Below are 20,616 nucleotides of genomic sequence, written 5' to 3'. Positions count from 1 at the left end.
GTTCCTGATCAATGCTAGTCTCGACATCTTTCTGCCTGCTTTCTCTGTGTTTTCTGATTTTCTGTGCTCTTGTACCGTCTTCGACAACGCAAAAGAGCTTTTTCGTCTTCTCTACGGTCCTTTCCACCGGGAGAAGCACCCTCTTATACTCCCTTCAGGCCTCTCAACCTGCCTGTCCTTCTTCTTACCGTCTGAGCCGTCACATGTCACCTCACCTCCCACCCTCACCGCCTGGCCTCGCCTCTCCCGGCCTCGCCCTCGCCGTCTTTTCTGTGGCTCCTCTCCCTCTCCCCTCCCTCCCCGGAGAGACAGACACCGTCCTGGCCCGCCGACCCTTCTTCTTCTTCTTGTTGTTGTTGTGGTGGTGGTGTTTCCGCTGCAGGGGCAGTGGCAATGTCTGTGGCAGCACAATTGGCATCAAGCAGCATTCTAGCGACCTCACACAGCATGTCTAAAGTCCTGAAGTTCCTCGTTCCAGCCGCCGCCGTCGCCGGCGGCCTCTACTTTTACCAGACCGGCTCTGCGGCAGCGCCGGCTGCACTTGTGCCTCCCGCCTTGAAGGGCGACGGCGAGTGGGTCGACCTCAAGTTGACAAACGTGAAGCCGGTGTCGAACGACACGAAGGTGTACACGTTTGCGTTCCCAAACGCCAACCAGACGTCCGGGTTGGTTGTTGCGTCGGCAATCCTGACCAAGTACGTGACCGAGAAGGGCAACAACGTGGTGAGACCATACACCCCGATCACCGACGTCAGAAAGAAGGGCTCGTTCGACTTGCTGGTGAAGACGTACGAGGGCGGGAAGATGTCCGTCCACATGCGTGGCTTGGAGGTGGGCGACAGCTTGCCGTTCAAGGGCCCTATTCTGAAGTGGAAGTGGGAGCCTAACCAGTTCAAGGAGATCGGCCTCATTGGCGGAGGCACCGGTATCACCCCGCTGTACCAGCTGGTGCACGAGATCCTCTCGCACAACGATGTCGACAAGACCAAGATCACCCTCTTGTACGGGTCCAAGACCATGGACGACATCTTGCTCAAGGAGGAGTTGGACGCGTTGGCCGCCAAGTACCCGGACCAGTTCACCGTCAAGTACTTTATCGACAAGATTGTCGACTCCAGAAAGGACGACAAGATCACCGTCGGCTACATCGGCAAGGACGTGTTGGAGTCCAACTTGCCTAAGCCTTCCGCCGACTCGCACGTCTTCATCTGCGGGCCTCCTCCTCTCTACAAGGCCCTCTCCGGAGTCAAGGTGTCCCCTACCGACCAGGGCGAGGTCTCCGGTGTCTTGAAGGAGTTGGGCTACGACAAGACCGACGTGTTCAAGTTCTAAGGACAGAAAGCCGAGTTTCTTTGTGTACAAGACCATCCATTCTTTACTTTCTTTAAACCTATTGTTATGACGAACATTTGAATAAACATTTCTCTATCTATATCTGCTGCAGCCGATGCGGGGCCTGGCCACGTCTCCGATGTCCCTCGTCTCTTGTAGTGAGTGCCACCGTTCGTCCACAGTGGAGGCAGAACGGAGCGCGTCTCTGGAAACCCGTCTGACTGGACATGTTTCGTTCCGCAGGGCCTAGCTACGCTTCTTCTCTGCGTTTCTACTCTTCTCCCCCACTCATCCCACCCAAGTCGTCTTGTACAGACCAGCAAGAGCAGACAGCAGCAGCAGAATGGACGGCATTGACGAAAAGAGCCTCTCCGAGACGATCTCGAACATGGCGAAGGGTCTCGAGGCCGCCGTGGCGGCCAACGGCGACCTGGCGGCGGTGATGGCCGACCCTGAAAAAATGGCAGAGCTATTGGGCAAGGGGTCCGGCGGGGACGATGCAGACAGCGGCGACGAAGACGAGGACGGTGACGGTGACGGTGAAGACGGCGGCGCCGAGGACGGCGAGGAAAACGAGCAGACGATCTTGGAGGAGTACAAGCTGTGGCGGAAGAACTGCCGGTACATGTACTCGTTTGTGAGCGAGACGGCGCTCACATGGCCGTCGTTGTCGATCCAGTTTGCCCGGGCAGACACGTTTGAGAACAAGACGAAGGACACAAAGTATGGGGTGACGAGAAACCTCTTTCTCACGACACACACGTCGGGCGAGGACGACGACTACGTGAAGCTTGCGTCGCTGCAGCTGCCCCGCTCGTTGACCGAGCAGAAGGAGCTCACGAGCGAGGAGCTGGAGACGGTGAACTCGAGGTTGAAGATCAGCAAGAAGTTCCCTCAGGCGGTGGAGGTGAACCGCGTGCGGGCCAACCCGTTCGACTCGAAGGTGTGGGCGACGATCAACGCCAGCGGCGAGGTGTACGTGTACAACGTCGACGCCAGGATGAACGAGGTGTGGCGGAGGAAGCTGGAGCACCACACGGCGAACGGCTTCGGGCTTGCGTGGGACCCGACGAGTCAGCATCGGCTCGTCACCGGGGCCGAGGACAAGAGCGTCGCCGTCTGGGACTACCGGGACAGCACGGGCGGCGCTGCCGCCGCCAGCCTGCGGCCGACAGCCGTCTACAACGTGCACACCGACTCCGTCAACGACGTGCGTTTCTCGCACAGGCGGCCGGGCGTGTTTGGAAGCGTCGGCGAGGACAAGCTCTTTGTGCTCGGCGACTGCCGCAGCCAGGCCGTCACGATGCAGCGCACCCTCAACGCCGCCACCAGCTTCAACAGCCTTGCCTTCTCGCCCGCCAGCGAGCACCTCGTCCTCTTCGGCGGCGACGACGCCAACAACTACATCTACGACCTCCGCAACATGGACCGCTGTCTCCACACCCTCGTGGGCCACAAGAAGCCCGTCACCAACGTCGAGTGGGACCCCTTCCACGAACACGTCGTCGCCAGCAGCAGCATGGACCGCCGTGTCATCCTCTGGGACCTCACCAAGATCGGCGAGGAGCAGCTGCCCGAGGAGGCCGACGACGGCGTCCCCGAGTTGCTCATGATGCACGGCGGCCACACGGGCGGCGTCAACGACTTTGCCTTCAGCCCCGAGGTCGAGTGGTGTCTCGCCAGCTGCTCCGACGACAACATCGTCCACGTGTGGGCCGTCAAGGACGAGATTGCCCGCAGCCCCGACGTCGACGCCGACGCAGACCTCCTCATCGACCCTGCCGTCCTCGAGTAGTCTTCTTTCCTTCCTTCTTTTCCCTGTATACCATCTTCAACACCGTACAGCCCCTCATCTTGCGCGAATGGCCGCAAAAACCCTTCTGCGCAGTGCGTGCTCAGCTTTTTTGCACGTCTTCTTTCTCGAGAAGAGGCCAGACGGGACAAGACAGGACCAGGGCAGCAGCAGCAGCAGCACACCAGCACACCAGCACACCGCAAGCCACAACAGAGCCCCCGCACAAAATGTTCAGAGCCCTCAGACAGTTCTCCACGAGCCGGGCCAGCCTCGGCCCGAAGATGCAGGTGTACGAGCCGCTGCCAAGACTCAGAAACGGCCAGTGCCTCATGGAGTACGTGAAGCAGGCGCAGTACGAGAAGTTCGACAAGACAGGCGCCAAGAGAAAGGCGCTGTCGCTCGCCAACAAGGAGCGCATCCGGGCGGACGACATCGTCACGGTGGTGTACAAGAACCAGAAGCCCGTCACGGGCCAGGTGCTGATGGTCAAGCGCAGCGGCTTGAACTCGACCGTGCTGCTGAGAAACAAGATCACTGGGCTCGGCGTGGAGATGAACATCCCCGTCTACCACCCGAACATCATCCGGCTCGACATTGTCAGAAGACCCGTGGCCTACAAGCCGAGAAACAGACACTACTACATCAGAAACTCGAGGTTGGACGTCGGCGAGATCGGTGCCAGCGGCAACTGAGTCTGCCGTCTTGCCACCCTCTTTGTACATACACCGGCCGTGCCTCCTCCCTCCTCCCTCCTCCTCTTTACCCTCCCTCTTTACCCTGTATAGACCCTACTACTGCCTACTACTACACCCCCCTCCTCCTCCTCGCGGCCGGCCCCTCTCGCCGCTCTCAGCGGCCACAGTGGGAACCGAGGCCGACGAAGTGCAGAAGTGGACGTTGCTTATCTCTGTGGCGGATAGGCGGGGGCAGCAGCAGCAGGGAAGGCAGCAGGGCAAAGCCAAGCAGCACACTCGGTACATCCAGCAGCAGCACCAGCACCAGCACAAGCACAATGGCCTACCCGCAGGACATCACGCCAGAGGAGTTCAGCAAGCTGCCTCTCCTCGAGAGACTCACGACATACAACTGGAAAATCGAGATCTTCGCCTTGGGCGTCGTCCTCGCGTACTTCGTGCTGTTCAAGCTCGGGTCCGGGTACAACAACAAGATCGCCTCGAAGTTCATCGACTCGGTCGTGCCGGCGCTCAGAGAGAACTTCTTCCAGGTGGGTGTCACGAGCCAGCAGCTCTACGCCCAGGACGACGGCCAGCACTACTCGCTCTACGCCTCGGGCAGACTGAGAGTGCAGTCCGTCTTGGCGAAGATCGAGTTGCAGTCCAGACAGAACCTCTTCATGTGGGCCATGGAGCTCGTGATGTCCTTCTTCCTCGACTCCGTGCCTCCTCCGCAGGACCTCGTGACCGTCGAGTTCACGTTCGACGAGGAGGCCAGCGAGAAGTTCGACAACTTCGTCTGGGCCGTCGTCACCAAGGACAAGATGAACACCTTCCGCTCAGAGAACTACTTCCTCTCCTTGACCAAGACGTCCGAGTCCCCCAAGTTGCCGCTCCAGTTCGTCTTCATGAACGAGGTCTCGGACATGAACGACGTGCTCTACACCAAGAAGCTCGCCGACCTGTTGCAGGCCAACGTCTCCACCCTCAAGTTCCTCGCCATCACCGACCAGCCCGTCGAAAAGCCCGTCAAGATCGCCGAGTTGAAGCCGTACAAGAGACTCATCCTTCAGTTCGCATTGAGCAACTCCGACTCCAACATTGAGGCCAGCAAAAACCTCTTCAACTACGTTCTCAACGACTACTTGGACCTCGTCGTCAACCGGGCCACCTTCAGACCAGAGCTCACCAGAAAGGTCAAGAAGACCAGAGAGAACGAGTACAACAAGCTCAAGAAGATCTTGGACGACCTCAAGAGAGAGGAGCTCAACACCAAGAAGATCGAGGAGCAGAAGAAGCTTAAGGCCTCCATGACTCCAGAGGAGCAGCAGAAGTTCTCTAAGAAGCAGCAAGAGCGGAAGCAGAGAAAGCAGCTCAACAGACAGAAGGTCAGAGGCTCTATGTAGCCCCCTCCCGCTTTTCTGCACTCTATAGTTTACACCTAAACGTGATACATTTTGTATAAATAAAAGCTAATCAAACATTTCTTCAATAACCTCCAAACACGTACGCGAACCATCTGCCAACATGATTTCCCCGATTTTTGTCACTTTTTTTCCACCTTCTTAACCGAAAGACGTGTCTTCTTCAGACACTCAAGATCAACAACACTGGCTAGTGAGCTAGCATCCAACAGTCGTCGCAATGCAACACCTCAGATTCGTTTACTTGCTGCTGCTGGCAGGACTTGCCCTCGCATACTTCTCTCCAACTCAATTGGAGATCTTGGATCTACACTACAAGATACAACCGAAACAGGCTTCAAAATCTGCAGATAACCGTACCTTCTACTCGTTGCTTTCAATCTCGCCATCGACACCAGAAGATCAGCTTGAACGTGCGTACAGAAAGCTAAGCAGAAAATGGCACCCGGACAAGTTTGTTATGGCTGAGCCAAAGGAACGCCGTCGGGCTGAACGGAAGTTCGAAACACTCTCTTTGATCATTTCGATTTTGCGTGATGTTGACCGTCGTAAGAGCTACGACTATTTTCTCAAGAACGGATTCCCCGTGTGGGATGAATCCAAAGCCAGGTACGTTTTCCAGAATAGATTCAAACCAAACTTCACGCTAGTTTTGGTGTTCCTGGCCGTGCTGACCAGTATCGGGCAGATGATCATTTTGAAATTAAACAGGTCTCAGAAGAACAAAAGAGTAGAACAGATATTGCGGGATGTCAGATGGAAGGCGGACAATATGAACCGAAGTAGTGCAGACCCTAACAAAGTGATGGAGCTCCCAGATGACTATGAGCTGGACAGCAATTTCTCAGGCTACTCCGTCGACGACAAGTTGGTGACCTACTGTGGCAAAGTTTTTATTGTTAAGCCCGACAGAAGTGTTCTTTTGTATAATGACGAGGATTTTAATGCCGAAGACCAGCAGAGTATGAACGATCTCACAAAACAGATAGTGGAATCTGGACATTTCAACCTCGCCGGCTTCCAGAAAAAGGAAATGAATAGAAAGGAGAGAAGATATGCAGAGAAGCAAAACAAGAAGGAAGCACAAAGCGAAATTGACAATGTCATCTCGAACCTAGTGCGATTCCAAGAGGATGATTCTGGCCTGAAAGTGACAGATCTATATCTTGTGAAAGCTGTTCTCAAGCTATGGAGTATTTCAGTAGGTCAGCTATTTGGCAAATCCAGTCCAGCGTCAGCGAAGGAAGCGGTGGTCACTGAAGAGCAAGTGATTGATACTGAAACTGAATCACATAATACTCCTTTGCAGGATAACGCAGAGAATGCAGATGGTAAGAAAGTGTTGTCAAGTGGGAAGGTACTTCGTTCAAGAAAGAGGTAATGTGGAAATGTCCTTAGTATATAAAAGTATCCTACATCGAGGTATAGTACTAAAAGCAAGAAGATCACTGCTTCAAAGCATGACTGTCGGACGTGCACTGAATGTCTGGAATACTACCTCGGCTGCCCTTCTGACTTTTGTAACCGGCATATTTCCCTCTCCAGGCTTTAAGTTCTTATAACAGTTAGCCAAAGCACATGAATTGAATGTTGATACACAAAAGTAAGCCATTTGTGTAATGGCGATACCAACGAGTTTAGACAACGCCTGGTTTTGTGATTCTGTCATGTAAATGTTGAACAGGAAATTACTCATTGGACCATCTCCAAGTAATAAACCGATAGCAAACGTGGACATGAATCCGTAATTTCCAAAAAATACATCCAAAGCACTAACTCTGTATAATTCTCCAAAATCTTCCCATAAACAGTACCATGTATCTCTGACCCAACTGATGCATTTATTCCAAAATGGTGAAGTATTGTACTCTTCATATACTGTTTCATTTCTATAATCTTGGATCGCCCACGCGTCATCAAGTGATAGTTTTAGCCCAAATACAGCAGGAATTGTTTGTTTGAACGATTCATAGTAGTAACGGTTGATTGTCAGCCTATAGGTGATAGCTGTAATCAATTTACCATAGATGAACTTCTGAAGTGTTGTGGTTATCCCAGAAGCAGGTATTCCGTAAGAAAATGAGGAGTAGATCGATGCAAAAATTAGTTGCAACAACCCCACGTTTGGAGTAACCATCGTATATACAAAATGGGGCACCATTATGAACCTCAGCAGTTCAGTGTAATCGAATTCTTCCGTTTGTTGGAAAAAATCACTAGCCCAGTTCAAGCTAAAGGCAAATGTTGCAGCCATCGAGAATGATGAAAATAAAGCTATTCCAGATACAAGACCAGCGGAAACGGTGGCCAATGCAAAAGATTTCAGATGACTGACAACCTTGTGAACACCTGATAGAACGGATTTCCTTCCAAAAACCAAAATAGAGGCACGGCAGTTGGGGCACAACATGGTAAAGGTATCGTTGGGTCTCATACTTGTAAGTTTTAGCAGGTCAGAAATAGAGGGTGTACATCTAATTTTGGCATCGACAAAGCCACACGTTAAGCTTTGTCTGTAATGGATGGCAATAGGTCCGGGGGAAAAGGGATCTCGAGGCGTCGATAGCTGTTCATACACTTTCCGATTAAAGAGCCAAAGGAGCCAGTTAACTGGATCTATCCTTTTTGAATCTTTTATAGCGTTAGCGACTGTCCTAATGGAAAGGTTCAAACATTCTTCATGGAAACATACCAAGCACCTGTGGCATGGATTCACAAATGGATCATATTCGGTGGGTCCTTGCTGGCATACAACACATATTGTTTCATCTGATTCCATTGTAAAAGAAATAGTTCACTCCCTTACTTCATGTAACAACGAATAGACGTTGGAACCTTTTTAAACCCCTATTAAAACAATGGAAAAACAGTATAAATCTCAGATAACGTCAGTGGGCTGGAAAAAGACGCTTATTCGAGATTGTTCAGCCACTTGTCGGGTGTGTCACTGAAGGCCTGAAAAGTCCTTGACAGGTCCTGCTATCTTTTCAACCTATTGCTTTCTTCGGCAACAAGCAAATTTGCTCATGTCTCATTGCGTTATTTGCTTTGACGATGGCACTCCGAAACATCCCCTTATCAAACCATGCAAGACATGCAATTTAGAAATTCACAATGATTGCGTTTTAAATCTCGTTTCAACACATATCATAGCTAAAAGAGCAGCATACAAATCCCACTTATTTCCAAACCACACGAACCCAAATGTTGTAGCCTCATTCGATGGAACCCTATTGCAGGATTCCTACTTTAGAGCATTGATCATGAACACCCCATTCGATGGAAGTGAATCACACTATTTCAAATACTTTAAAAGAGGTGCAATAATCTCGACACCCCCAAAGGCAGCGTTACAAAGTAATCTAGATACCATACTTCTGCGTGATTTGGATAATCCCATGGTATACATTCACGATGTGTGTCCACAATGCCATAGTGTTCTTTCGTTTGTCTCCCCTATAAAGAGCTTAGTTCCTTTTAGATCTATCTGCAATCGCAAAATACTCAGTGCATGCGAATCCTTTACAACTAAAGTGAAGGCCGTCTACAGTGTAACCAGGATGTTGGCTCCTCACTTATTATGCGAGTACGGAGAAGTTCTTATATGTGCAGTTTCCGTGATCTTTCCTCTGGTGCCATGGATCATCTTGGGAAGAAATATACAAGAATACAGAGTTGAATTTTTGAATGCAGATGGCATTTCGGAGGTGATAGGAATATCAGATCTACTGGCCCTATCCTCGTATGTCCAGACAAACATCAATCTCTTTTCTTGCCTACGACTTCTCTGGTTGGGCTCGAATGCTGTGGAAACAGTGCCATCGTTGGTGAGGTTTATTGCACTCTTTGTAAAGTACGCTAGCGATTTGGTTTACGCTGCAACTTTCAACATCTGCTACTTGAACTGGGCCATTGAAACCAGCCCCCAAAGGGTTGCAAAGTACATCAATCGGAGCGCCAAGACCCATGTCGTTGCCGACTCACTCGGGCAGCTGAGTTTGAAAGACAAGTTCTGGTGCTGCACATTTGTTGACTTCAAAAAGGTATTCGTCACGACGTGGGATCCTTCATTCGGGAGTTACGTGCTGAACAGCACTAAGATTGCGTCTTTGGATGCACCCTTTGACTCGATATTCTACACGTTGCTCGGCATAGGCGTCGGTCATAAGCTAATAGGGAAGTGCAAGCCCATAGTGAGATTCATCTACAAGGCTGTCAGGCGGTACCGGCCCGTGCCCATGGAAATAGAGCTCTGCCTTGAGTACCTCGGGTACCAGTCTGTACTGCTGGCGAAGACACTGTACGAGTTTCTCTATGTTTACTCCGAGTACAGGTCGATCACATCGTACCGCGTGTTCCGGACCGTGCATGAGGGTCGGGATTGACATTTTATCATGATTTATTATATAGAACGATATGTGGTAATGATAGGGAAGGATATACGAAAAATGAATATACAGAATACTGGAACATGAGGACTAAACTCTCTTCTTTTTCATTGCACCGACATTGGCAGTGAAACCTGTTCTGATGGAAGTGACAGATTTGGTCGAACCACAGGCCTTACAGACAATAAAGTGCAATCTGTTGGCAGCCTCTCTCTTCAACTCTGTGTTCATGGACTTACAAGTCCTGCAGATGACGTACTCTTGAATGTATCTTCTCAACACACCTTCGATGTTCTTGGCTTGGAACCTACCCTTGATGACCAACCTTTGCTCACCGTCAATGGAACCCGAGGTACCCAATTCGGCGAAAAGATACTGGATCAAGTGCGATGGGTTTCTCTGTAACACCTGGGCTATCTGCTGGACGTTGGCAAAGACCGTCTTCTTGTTACCGTCTCTCAACACTTCAGGAGGTGGGATCTTCAATCTCTGCTGCTGGCCACCGGCCAACTCAGGGTTCTTTTCTCTCAAGATGTTGTAGAACCTGTCCAACAGCTGTGAGTATGGAATGAGGTCCGACGTGGTCACGCTCTCGGCCGCGTTCTCTTCGATACCGGCCTCCTGCAACTGCTTCTCGAACTCGTCGATGTCAGCCTTGACTGTCTTCTTCTTCTTCTTCTTTTTCAGCTTCAAGCCCTCAAAGCTTTCTGCAAGCTCATCCTCTTCTTTGCCTGTCTCTGCCTCCTCCTTCTTGTCCTTGCTCTTCTTCTTCTTCTTCTTCAATCCGGCAAATAGATCTTCGTCGTTGCCGTCGCCGTCGGCCACCGCCACAGCGGCGGCATCCTTCGACTTCTTCTTCTTTTTTAAGGTAGGATCGAATCCTAGTTCTTCAGCAGACATTCTTCTTCTTGGCTTGCTGATGCGGAGACTCTATTTATCACTATTCCCTTCCTGTGCCCTGTCTCTGGCTAGCCCCCCTCCTCTTGCCAACATGAAGTGTGCAAATTTCATTCACCACTTTTCCCTCCCACTGAAAAAAAGTCAACGCGGACGGAAAATTTTCACTGATCTGGGCCGATCGGCGTAGAACGGTTTTGGCCGCCGAAGAGAAGAGATAAGAGTGCAAAACGAAGGGCCAGAGGCCTGACGGCACAGAAGTGGGACAGAAATGTACAGAACTGGTACAGAACGGACGGTGTGGTATTGCTATATAGGATGTTGATAGAGGTATACGCCCGGTGCGGGCGGATCATACGGCGAGGTGGTCGGTCTGCTGCGTGAGCTGCTCCACAGCTTCCGTGTCGTCCTTGGTCACCTTCTGGATCTCGGTACCTTCGCTGAACTTGACTGTGCTGGCTGCTGCGGCCGGTTCGGCACCTGTCTCGGCGGCGCCGTCGTCGTCGTCGTCGTTCTCGTCGTCGTTGTCGTCTATGTCTTGCTCCACGATGTTGCCGTACTTCTCGAGGAGAAAGTCGTCGACCTGCTCGTGGTCGTTGTTGCTGGCCTCATAAAAGGCGTCGTGGTTGTACGCATTCCTTATGAACGGGTCGGCGCCGTTCTCGCAAAGAAGCTTGACGGCCTCCAAGTGGCCGTTGTACGCTGCCCAATGCAGCGCTGTGTTCCCGCTGTCGTTCTTGGAGTTGAGAATGGCCTTCTTCTCCTCGGCGTCGGCTAGCAATCCCAGGAGGTACTGCAGCACGTCTATGTGTCCGTTGGCCGCCGCCATGTGGAACGGCGTAGTTAAGGAGTGCTCGTCCTTGATAGTCTTTAGCACAGCCGGTTCGACCTCCTTGCTGAAAATCTCGGTTAGGGACTCCACGTCACCCAGTCTGGCGTCGTAGATCACGTTGTCCATTTCCTCCTGCGTTAGCTGTGTGAGTTTCGGCATGTTGCGGTCGTTGTGGTTGTCGTTTCGGGGTGAAGTGTTGCTCAGTTTCCAGACAAGTTCTCCCAGAGGCTGCAGACGAAGAAAGGTGTCTAACAAAAAAATATTTGGCAAGAGAACGAAAAAAGCCGAGAAAAAATCAGAAAATGAAAAATAGCGTTTCACGGACTTGATTTCAGGCCAGACGACTTCTCTGAGTCTTCTTGCCTTCCGCCACCGGGTGCTGTTTGGGGTGCATACTGCAGAAGAGGCATGCCGGAGCTGGACCAGGAGAGGCTGCAAAGCTTGAGGCAAGAGCTTGCCAAGTTCAAGAGGGGCGAAAGGGTGGAAAAGAGGTCGAGGACCACAGCGTTGGGAAAACTCTTTGATGCCATTACTAAGAAAATCGAGGGCTACCAGACAGAGTCTGACGTGATCAGCTTCCTATATGCACAGTTCAGTCCTCATCAGGAGCAGGCCGGATCTGCAGCTAGAAGGAAGTACGTCATTGACGAGTTGCTGGGCTACCTAAGGGAGATTAACGTGCTTTCGGCGAAGAAGAAGGACTCAAATATGATCTCCATCCCGTTGTATGACATAAGAGTGGTGGGGGAATTGACCAACATCATCATTATACACGGCGTGTACGCCATCATGCCAAGCGACATTCTGCTGCCGTTGGAGAAAAGAAAGCTCAAGAACTTCAAGGCTCCAACAGCATATACTAAGATGGATTTTAATTCCGGAATACCTATTCTCAAAGACATCCTCTCCACGTTCACGGAGATCTTTGAGTCTGAGAGTGACTTGAAAGATCTTATCCTCGTAGGAACTGGTTTCACAGACGCTTTGTCCATTGCGATTTACTTCGCGGTGTCCATCGGACTAGCTGAGTACCAACAGTACATTGATCGTCTAGAAGCGCAGAGCTCTACCTATCAGCTACTTTCCTTCTACTCCATTCTGCTGAAAAACTGTCGAGCCAATCGGACAGTTGCGACATTTGTGTCTTTTTTACTTTCAAAGCAACTTGTGAAGCGCAATGGGGTGGAATCGCTAATTGATTTGGCGCTGGGACTCAGAGAAGATGAGGAGGTGGACATTGCCAAGATTAATAGTATTGTTCAAGTGCTACTCACGTCCAAGCCGCAGAGTATGAGCTTGATCGATTACTATAAGAATATTTTCTCGCAGATTTATGGCATGCTCGTATTGGTCAATAGGCCGCTAATGAACACCATATTGGTCGAGATGATAACTGTCATATACAAGAGAAACAAGCGGATTATTGCCGACTTTTTGTTTTCTGATGTCTGGGAGAATTTGAATCCAGCTTTAAGGAAAGACCGAGATATCTCTACGGATGAGTCGGTAGTCTTGACCAACGAAATAGATCTAAACAACTCTTTCAATGTTTGTCTTTCAATCTCCAGAAGTCTCAATAATTTGGACCAGGAAATAATGAATGAATTTTTCCAGCCAATACTTCTTTCATTATGGTACTATGCAAACTATCAAAGAAGCAAGCAAAAAGATTATGATATAGTATTGAATTTGGTTAAAAATGTCATCATTCTTGGAGATTCGGATCACTTCATAGATCTGATCACAACTAACTTGATTGACTATCAGATGGAATGGAAATTTTCTGATGGTGAAAGTAATCTAACTTTCATAAAATATAATACTAAAGAGTCCGAGACTTCGAAAGAAAACAAAATTTTGGAACTATTCAATAAAATAGATTTCTATATGGAAACGTTTGTTAATTTAACCTCTAAGTTGAATGATTCAGATATAGACCATACGAATAAAGTTCTCATTGCAACATTAAACAAACTGTATTCCAATACAGCATTGGATGACACTGATATTCCATTCAAAAAAATAGTTTATTTAAAGCTCATACAATCATTATTAGAAACTTTCAAGTCAGAAATTGAGGGCTCACCAAAGTCCCTACTAATTTTTGCAAAAACCTATTTCAATCAGTATTTTGAGTCCGTGAAATCGAAGTCAAAGTTGGACATCGTCAAAACTGAAGACTCCGATGATGAGGATGAAGATGAAGTATTGTTTGACGGAAGCGAAGGCGGAGATGGCATCACCTCTTTGGTTCCTATCTTGGATATCATCTCCACTCTATCTCCTTCTAGTGATAGCGAGAAAGAACAAATGGAAAGCTTGCAAATTACTTTAAAGACTAATATAAAATATATTCCAAAGTCGATTTACCAGGTGTGTGAAGATATAATAGGTATTGATACAAAAAATACAACCATCAAAAGCAGTTCCTCTGGATTCAATATGGAGACAGTTTTGAAACAGATCAATGATCCAACACCCTCGGTCAGGGTGTATGCACTAGACAAGCTAACAAACTATACTATAAATTCAAAGACTGAAGAGAGAAAGCAAGTTTCAACTAAATATACCCTAAATTTATTACTCTCACAGTTAAAAGATCTTGAGCCATTTGTGTATCTAAATGCAATCAAGAATGTGGTCAGTGTACTTTCATTCGACAGAACTTTTTTTAGCTATGTGATAGAGCTATACTCTACTTCTAAAAAAAGTATTGACGAGAAGTTACGTATTGGTGAGATTTTGACGAAGTTCATTTCCTCTCATGGTAAAGTTCTTGTGGGGTCACAAATCAAGGTGATCATAAACACATGCATAAAAATTTCACGAGCAGAATCCAAAACGGAAAAGAAATTGGCTGACAATAGTGATTTAAGAATGAAGATGTCTTCTCTATCCATACTCGGTACTACTTGTCATGAATGCGGATACAGCGTAATCCCTTATATTACCGAGATTGCAGACCTAGTTCATGGAATAATCACCTTTGAAACAAGCGCTGAGCTCAAGAGAGCGGCCGTTGTTATTATAAACGATATAGTTTCTAGTGATAATGGGTTGGAGATCATAAAAGATCATGGCGAAAAGCTTCAAATTCTTCTTGACTATATTTCAGAAAATGACCATGATTTGCTTGTTTGCCAATTAGCATCTGCAACTCTCGACCAGATAGAGGAAACCTTCAACTCGAGATTTACTATTTTAGACTGAACTTTTTTACATAACTTAGCTTAGTTATTTTAGATATCTTGATAGAAAAGGAAAAAGCAAATCGCTTACTTAATGGTTGTCTTACTCTAACTTTATAATTCTGAATTCGCCCATGATTCGTGAAAAATGTTCCCTATGAGAAGTATTCATTCTTCTTCTTCCAAAAAACCGAAAGGATTCTTGTTTTCCACGACCAGTGGTTCATCATCGTCTCTCATTTCATCAATAATCTCTTCTTCGACATCAGTATCTGTTTTCTTTTCGCTGTCTATCTGACTGACCAAATCATTGGAAAGGGAATTCTTAGCAATTTCGTTGATTTTGTCCCATCCTGTTTTTCTCAGATTTGCAATAGTCTTCTTTCTCTTTAATGCATTTTCAATTTTTCTACCTAGTCTACCGTCCACATTCTGGAATCTCTGAGTTTTAGTCCGTATCGTTTTAGACACCATATGTTGCTTCTTTTTGCTGTTATGCATGGTCACAATATTATCTCCAGGCTTAAGTTTCGAACCTTCTCTGGAAGCCTTGGTCATTCTATCATTTAAAAGTTGTTGGTTTTTGTTTATCGAAGAACGAATCAATGGGGAGACTGTATCAGTTTTTTCTAATCTTGGTAAAGATGCAAGCTCTTTTGCTTCTGAACTCTCGAAGGGATTCACATCTCCGCGACGAGCAGCACGTGAGTTCTTAGATAGTCCTTTCTTTGCCATTGCTATGTGATGTCAATAGTCAGCTTTTGCTATGTTAAAAGATCTTAGGAGTAAGGAACAATCTGCAAAATGTTGGAGTTGAAGATAAAGAAGGGTCTGTCTGAAAAAAAATTTAACCGAAGTAAAAAAAAAGTTGTTCTCCACAGCCCGATATGCGGAAACATGCTTAGAATAATCGATCGTAGAGGACTTGTAAGTGTATTGGTTATGTTATTGTCTGGTTGTGGGTAATCTGTTGATTTAGATTCCGGTAGAAAATTTTCACAAATGTACCAAAATGTCTGAAGTGTTTTGTTTGAAAGAATACCAATTTATAGTGGACAATTACACTAAACTCAAATATCTCGAGCCGTTGATCACGAAAATTGAACTTGTCAAAAGTGATCACTCTAGTTCTCATCTCAAGGTGACCTGGATAGAGCAGGTGTCAGAAAGAGTATTTGTCGATCACGAAGGGTGGTATGTGAATCCTTCTGAAAAATACCCAACGTTTGAAGCGTTAGCCATGAAAAGAAGTGGCGGGTATCACGTCAAGTGGGGTGAAGCTTTAACCGAAAGGTTGAATGAGTTAGATCAACTTGAAAGCGATTGAGTCAGAATTGGAGATTTAAAATACAAAGCTTGATACAACATTACGAATCACTATATGTTTTATATATTCTACATACTTATTTTGGTTGATAAGAGCGGAGGACAAGATGGCGACAGAAGCTCTGCTAAATTATATTCTACCCGAGTTCAGCAAAAGATTTATATGTTGTCTTAAGAAATCGTCAGTGTAGAAATCGGACTTTCTCACCAATTCTTCACTGACCAAACCGTCCTTACCGAACGACATTGAATCACTGCTCAAAATCTTCAAATACTCGTCATTCTTTTGCAAGATGTTTTCCATAAACTTGGTAGGGTTCTCACTAAACTTTTTGTAGAAGTCATATTTCATCTTAGAGTAGTTTAAGATTTGCATGTTTAACTTCAAGTTCTCATCGAGCTTGACTAAATCGGCAATGCTCTGTTTACTCAGAACGTCGTCGGTTATGAGTCTGTTGATGTCATCCAATTCGGACAGATTGCCCTTCTTTTCTTCGAGTAATGCTTTGTTGACCTTGATGTCGATCACCACATCACCTAAAGTGGTGTTCTTCAAGGTGTTAATATTGTAAGTAACTCTGATTGGCTCCACTGGCTTCAACAATTTGTTTCCAACAATCTCCATGATTTGGGGCATAGTCATGCTTGGCAGACCAAAAATTTTCATCAACAGTTCATCTGACTTGACCGAAATGATTTTTTTCCCAGTATTTTTACCTGCATCATTTGACTCTTTGACGTCAGTCTCTATATTCTGAGCTTCGAATAACTCATTCACCTTCGCATACCAGAAAATCCTCTTGATACATTCGGTCTGGGTGATTTCCTTTGCACCAACCAGCTCCATCAAGTTCTTGTCAGCCACCATCAATTTGATAGGATATAATTTAGGTTGAATCACCACATTTGCAACAATCTCCCTATCTTCTCCTGTTCCATCTGGAATACTGGATCCTCCCCGCTTGATATCCATCCCATCGAATTGCTTCGCCATTCTTTCAGCCTTTGGTGCCTTTATGTCGTCGTGCCATTCAATAAGAGTCTCTGCACTGCCACTGGCACCTGGCGCATTGACACCTTTGATGTTGGTTGGTGTTGACGCGTCGCCATCTGCAGGCTTCAGTTCGATACTCAAGCCAGATAGAAACCACGACATCTTGTGTCTGTTAGGGTTACTGAGTGGTGTTTTATCGTTGAGTAGTCGTCCCTCGACCCTCAAGGTCCACATTGGAGACTGATCACTGTCCGTAGGTGGTGATCCTTGTGCCTGCTCCAGCTGGGCAGCCTTCTGCCATGGTTGGTTTTCACTTGTGTTGTAGATGAATATGCGCAGTGTCTCCTCATGCGAGTCGCCTGAGAGCTCGCTAGTGCTGATGCGCTGTTGGTGATCTTGCAAGTCAAGCAACTTTCTGTTGATCATCATGTCGAGCAGTCTTTCACGGCTCTGCAACTTCTCGTACAGCTCAACCTTCTCTGGAAAATGTTCTTTGAGCGATGGCGGAATTGTCTGGTCAGTTGGTTTCAGCTGAATTGGAAGACTGGACTGTGCACCTCCAGAAACCTGTTGTTTTTGTTGCTGCTGTTGCTGCTGCTGTTGCGCTTGGGCGCCACCAGCCCTCGACGCGTTCGCGTGATCTTCCGTTGACCTTTGGTCAAAAGTCATTTTACTCTATTGTCTGATTAACCTGGGCTGACTGCTTTGGATATGAAATGCAAAAGCTGCAGTGGTAAGTGCTGAAGAAAACACCGGCGTATTTCATGTGTTCGATCACTGCACAGGCCTGTCTAAAATAATCGGCCAGAAGTGCTTCGCGCAGCTCAAAAAGAGGACTCGAAAAGGCGTAAAAGCATGTTGTTTTAGATGGTGGTTTGTACACATTTTGTTTATAGAAAGAGGGTAGAAGTAAGGGAAGGGAAAAGGGGGGAAAGAGACAAAGAGGTAAAAAGACAAAAAGTCTAACTTGGGGGGAAAAAACTTTAAGCCTTCTTTTCCTTGGCAAGTTCTTCAACAATGGCGTCCTCAATAGTCTTGAGGTCGGCGTGTTCAATGAGTCTGATTTTCTTTGGCATGGTAGACAGTTGCTTGAGCTCTGCTGGTAAGACGTCGTTTTCGAACGAATATCCTTCGAAGCCACCCAAAGCCAGGTTTACGACTTCGGAGAACTTAGCTGGGTGTGCGGTGGAAAGAGAGATGTAGTGTGTGTTTGGAGCGTCTTGTGCAGCGTCGATTTGTTTCAGGCATGTAGTGATACCAACGGCACTGTGAGGGTCCAAGATGTACTTGTTGGAGGTGCTGTCGTAGGTCTCCTTGATGGTTGCGACGGTTTCCTCGTTGGTAACGGAAGCGGAATCGAGAAGCTCTCTGGCTGCTTGCACGGTTTCTTGAGAAACGTTGAACTCACCCTTGGTGGATGACAACTCGGCCATGAAATTGGACATGATCTCGCCTGTCTTCAAGTCGTCGTTGCCACCGTCGGTCTTCTTGATCATGTACCACAAAAATCTTTCAAAGTTGGACGAGACACAGATGTCCATGGCTGGAGAGTAGGTCACCTTGACAGGCACCTTATCGTACTTACCGGAGTTGATGAATCTGTGGAGGATGTTGTTTTCGTTTGTGGCAACAACCAACTTATCAACAGGCAAGCCCATTTCCTTGGCAAAGAAACCGGCAAGAATGTCACCAAAGTTACCGGAAGGAACAACGTACTTCACGTGGAAGTCGCTGGTGCCGACTTGTTTCTTCAATTGGAAGTATGAGTAGAAGTAGTAGGTCATCTGGGCCAAAATTCTGGCCCAGTTGATGGAGTTGACCGCACCCACATGGTAGGTGTCGTTAAACTTGACATCGGCAAAGACCTCCTTCACCAACGACTGGCAGTCGTCGAAAGTACCCTTCACGGAGAATGTGTGGATGTTGTCGTCAGTGACAGTGGTCATCTGCTCCTCCTGTAGCGGAGACACTCTGCCTGTTGGATACATTATGATGACGCTCACGTCCTTCTTGTTTCTCAGACCATAGATGGCGGCAGAACCGGTGTCGCCGGATGTGGCACCGACAACGGTGATGATGTCCCGCTGTTCACCTTCCTTCTTGCTGGCGTTTTTTCTCTGCAAGAAGTACTCGAACAAGTTCCCGACAAACTGTAGAGCCACGTCCTTGAAAGCGTAGGTCGGCCCGTGGAAAAGCTCCAAGAGGTGCAAGTTGTCCTTCGAGTCGATCTTGACCAGAGGAGTCACGTCTTTCGCTCTGAAAGTAGAGTACGATTTCTCAATCAGTTGGCGAAGATCTGCGTCCGAGATCTCCTTGTCCGCGATGTACAGACGCATGATTTCAAAAGCGAGTTCCTCAAAGGACAGGTTTTCCCATGCCTGCAGGAAGTCCTTTGGTGCCTGTGGGATTTCCGAGGGAATGAACAACCCTCCATCCTTCGCAAGCCCGGTGATGATGGCTTCCTCGAACGTGATGGCCTGTTCAGCAGCAGAACGAGTGGATCTGTAGACTTGGGACATTTGATCTGTGGCTACTGGATATACGTGTGTTTTGGGTGTATCTTTGGTGCGTTTCAAGCTACTTCTTGCTGCGAAACACTTCGAAAATCACACTACAGGCCAAAAGAAAAGGAACCATTAACAGGGAAGAGTCACCCACCGGGTCCGGAAACATGTTGCGACAGAAAAGCGAGCTGGAAAAAAAGAGAAAAACGTGTTTTCACCGTCGCCGCCACCGGAGCTTTTTCTTTCGGGGTTCTGCCTGGCTCAGAGGCTCTGCGGAGAGAGAGGGCCGGCGGCTAGGGCAGAGGAGGGGGCCAGACAGTAAGAGAACGAGGTGTAGAGTAAAGAACGGAAGTGTGGGAGGGCCCAGACTGCTGCGCTATGGCGGCATAGGCGTTCAGTTTCAGAAAAGGAGCTCTGTTCGCCGTAAAAAGGAGGAGAGCCCGATAGAGCAAAGAGAGAGAACTGTAGTAGTAGAAGGGAAGCTGATAAAAATTGAGGAGGTTGGGAAATTCTCCAAAAAATAAGAGGTCTAGCCCGGATTCGAACTGGGGTTGTTGGAATCAGAATCCAAAGTGATAACCACTACACTACAAGACCTGTTGATGTCTTCTCAATATTCCACTTATACTTGGGGAGATTCGCGGGTGGATTTCGCAGAGTGACAACTGTCCATTGTCAGTGGCTGAGCGGCAGTGCGCAGCATTGGAGCAAATGGCGCGGGTTTATATTTCACAATGCACTTGGTAGAAGTCGAAAAGCTTAAGTGAAAGGAATGTAGAACATTCAAAGTGGAACACAAATTCCTTGTTACCGATTGCTCTAAAGAAGGATTCACTGTGTTGAGATAAGATGCCAAAGCCAATCATGATCGAGGGATAAGAGATAAGAATCTTATCATGATAAGGTATCTTAGGGTTGAGATAAGATGCCGAGGCCAATAAGGATTGAGTGATAAGAGATAAGAGTCTTATCATGATAAGGCATCTTAAGTAATCTAAAACTGGAAAGTTAGCCGCCATGATAAATGAATAATGGCAAGTTTAACCGAAGGTGTAAGTGTATAAATACAAGAGGTTTGTCCCTTGTATTTATGTTTGAGAATATTAGTTTGTAGGCTAGTTATATTAGTTATATATTAACAAGCAACAAACATAAGAAAAAGTGAACATATACAATGGATATTCATAATAGAATAGCTAGATTAAAACAGGTTATGAGCCAATTCGCTCTCACTTGCCCTAGAGATGAGAGCTTGAAGCTTT

At 47.5% G+C, this 20,616-nt stretch overlaps 14 protein-coding genes and 1 non-coding gene across 15 annotated transcripts; 8 read left to right on the top strand and 7 right to left on the bottom strand.

The window, feature by feature from the left end:
* Nucleotides 1-447: 447 nt before the first annotated feature.
* PICMEDRAFT_72535 (hypothetical protein) lies at nucleotides 448-1,332 on the top strand (the record flags this gene model as incomplete). The annotated part of the gene is made up of 1 exon (XM_019164226.1): nucleotides 448-1,332. The coding sequence occupies one exon, from the start codon at nucleotides 448-450 to the stop codon at nucleotides 1,330-1,332; it is 885 nt and encodes a 294-aa protein (XP_019017579.1).
* Nucleotides 1,333-1,792: 460 nt separating this feature from the next.
* PICMEDRAFT_33984 (hypothetical protein) lies at nucleotides 1,793-3,127 on the top strand (the record flags this gene model as incomplete). Its single annotated transcript, XM_019162857.1, has 1 exon — nucleotides 1,793-3,127. The coding sequence occupies one exon, from the start codon at nucleotides 1,793-1,795 to the stop codon at nucleotides 3,125-3,127; it is 1,335 nt and encodes a 444-aa protein (XP_019017578.1).
* A 227-nt stretch (nucleotides 3,128-3,354) lies between these two features.
* PICMEDRAFT_11462 (hypothetical protein) lies at nucleotides 3,355-3,819 on the top strand (the record flags this gene model as incomplete). Its single annotated transcript, XM_019159800.1, has 1 exon — nucleotides 3,355-3,819. The coding sequence occupies one exon, from the start codon at nucleotides 3,355-3,357 to the stop codon at nucleotides 3,817-3,819; it is 465 nt and encodes a 154-aa protein (XP_019017577.1).
* A 320-nt stretch (nucleotides 3,820-4,139) lies between these two features.
* PICMEDRAFT_72532 (hypothetical protein) lies at nucleotides 4,140-5,207 on the top strand (the record flags this gene model as incomplete). Its single annotated transcript, XM_019164225.1, has 1 exon — nucleotides 4,140-5,207. The coding sequence occupies one exon, from the start codon at nucleotides 4,140-4,142 to the stop codon at nucleotides 5,205-5,207; it is 1,068 nt and encodes a 355-aa protein (XP_019017576.1).
* A 238-nt stretch (nucleotides 5,208-5,445) lies between these two features.
* PICMEDRAFT_11460 (hypothetical protein) lies at nucleotides 5,446-6,606 on the top strand (the record flags this gene model as incomplete). The annotated part of the gene is made up of 1 exon (XM_019159799.1): nucleotides 5,446-6,606. One exon carries the CDS (start codon nucleotides 5,446-5,448, stop codon nucleotides 6,604-6,606), a length of 1,161 nt encoding a protein of 386 aa, XP_019017575.1.
* A 72-nt stretch (nucleotides 6,607-6,678) lies between these two features.
* On the bottom strand, nucleotides 6,679-8,004 carry PICMEDRAFT_72530 (hypothetical protein; the record flags this gene model as incomplete). The annotated part of the gene is made up of 1 exon (XM_019164224.1): nucleotides 6,679-8,004. The coding sequence occupies one exon, from the start codon at nucleotides 8,002-8,004 to the stop codon at nucleotides 6,679-6,681; it is 1,326 nt and encodes a 441-aa protein (XP_019017574.1).
* A 247-nt stretch (nucleotides 8,005-8,251) lies between these two features.
* On the top strand, nucleotides 8,252-9,610 carry PICMEDRAFT_72529 (hypothetical protein; the record flags this gene model as incomplete). The annotated part of the gene is made up of 1 exon (XM_019164223.1): nucleotides 8,252-9,610. The coding sequence occupies one exon, from the start codon at nucleotides 8,252-8,254 to the stop codon at nucleotides 9,608-9,610; it is 1,359 nt and encodes a 452-aa protein (XP_019017573.1).
* A 93-nt stretch (nucleotides 9,611-9,703) lies between these two features.
* On the bottom strand, nucleotides 9,704-10,513 carry PICMEDRAFT_72528 (hypothetical protein; the record flags this gene model as incomplete). Its single annotated transcript, XM_019164222.1, has 1 exon — nucleotides 9,704-10,513. The coding sequence occupies one exon, from the start codon at nucleotides 10,511-10,513 to the stop codon at nucleotides 9,704-9,706; it is 810 nt and encodes a 269-aa protein (XP_019017572.1).
* A 349-nt stretch (nucleotides 10,514-10,862) lies between these two features.
* PICMEDRAFT_72527 (hypothetical protein) lies at nucleotides 10,863-11,501 on the bottom strand (the record flags this gene model as incomplete). Its single annotated transcript, XM_019164221.1, has 1 exon — nucleotides 10,863-11,501. The coding sequence occupies one exon, from the start codon at nucleotides 11,499-11,501 to the stop codon at nucleotides 10,863-10,865; it is 639 nt and encodes a 212-aa protein (XP_019017571.1).
* Nucleotides 11,502-11,750: 249 nt separating this feature from the next.
* PICMEDRAFT_72526 (hypothetical protein) lies at nucleotides 11,751-14,552 on the top strand (the record flags this gene model as incomplete). Its single annotated transcript, XM_019164220.1, has 1 exon — nucleotides 11,751-14,552. The coding sequence occupies one exon, from the start codon at nucleotides 11,751-11,753 to the stop codon at nucleotides 14,550-14,552; it is 2,802 nt and encodes a 933-aa protein (XP_019017570.1).
* Nucleotides 14,553-14,698: 146 nt separating this feature from the next.
* Nucleotides 14,699-15,265, bottom strand: PICMEDRAFT_11454 (hypothetical protein; the record flags this gene model as incomplete). Its single annotated transcript, XM_019159798.1, has 1 exon — nucleotides 14,699-15,265. One exon carries the CDS (start codon nucleotides 15,263-15,265, stop codon nucleotides 14,699-14,701), a length of 567 nt encoding a protein of 188 aa, XP_019017569.1.
* A 277-nt stretch (nucleotides 15,266-15,542) lies between these two features.
* Nucleotides 15,543-15,857, top strand: PICMEDRAFT_72524 (hypothetical protein; the record flags this gene model as incomplete). Its single annotated transcript, XM_019164219.1, has 1 exon — nucleotides 15,543-15,857. One exon carries the CDS (start codon nucleotides 15,543-15,545, stop codon nucleotides 15,855-15,857), a length of 315 nt encoding a protein of 104 aa, XP_019017568.1.
* PICMEDRAFT_16345 (hypothetical protein) lies at nucleotides 15,655-17,574 on the bottom strand. Its single transcript, XM_019161175.1, has one exon. It carries the CDS (start codon nucleotides 17,517-17,519, stop codon nucleotides 15,987-15,989), a length of 1,533 nt encoding a protein of 510 aa, XP_019017567.1. The 5' UTR covers nucleotides 17,520-17,574; the 3' UTR covers nucleotides 15,655-15,986.
* Nucleotides 17,575-17,691: 117 nt separating this feature from the next.
* Nucleotides 17,692-19,743, bottom strand: PICMEDRAFT_16344 (hypothetical protein). The gene has a single exon (XM_019161174.1). It carries the CDS (start codon nucleotides 19,367-19,369, stop codon nucleotides 17,834-17,836), a length of 1,536 nt encoding a protein of 511 aa, XP_019017566.1. The 5' UTR covers nucleotides 19,370-19,743; the 3' UTR covers nucleotides 17,692-17,833.
* A 136-nt stretch (nucleotides 19,744-19,879) lies between these two features.
* On the bottom strand, nucleotides 19,880-19,951 carry PICMEDRAFT_t79. The gene has a single exon. It is a non-coding gene; the product is annotated as a tRNA-Gln (tRNA).
* Nucleotides 19,952-20,616: the final 665 nt, after the last annotated feature.

Source organism: Pichia membranifaciens (assembly GCF_001661235.1).
Source record: "Pichia membranifaciens NRRL Y-2026 unplaced genomic scaffold PICMEscaffold_3, whole genome shotgun sequence".
Classification (NCBI taxonomy): Eukaryota; Fungi; Ascomycota; class Pichiomycetes; order Pichiales; family Pichiaceae; genus Pichia; species Pichia membranifaciens.
The sequence above is the reverse complement of the archived record's forward strand: the minus strand, read 5'-3'. Positions and strand labels throughout refer to the sequence as shown.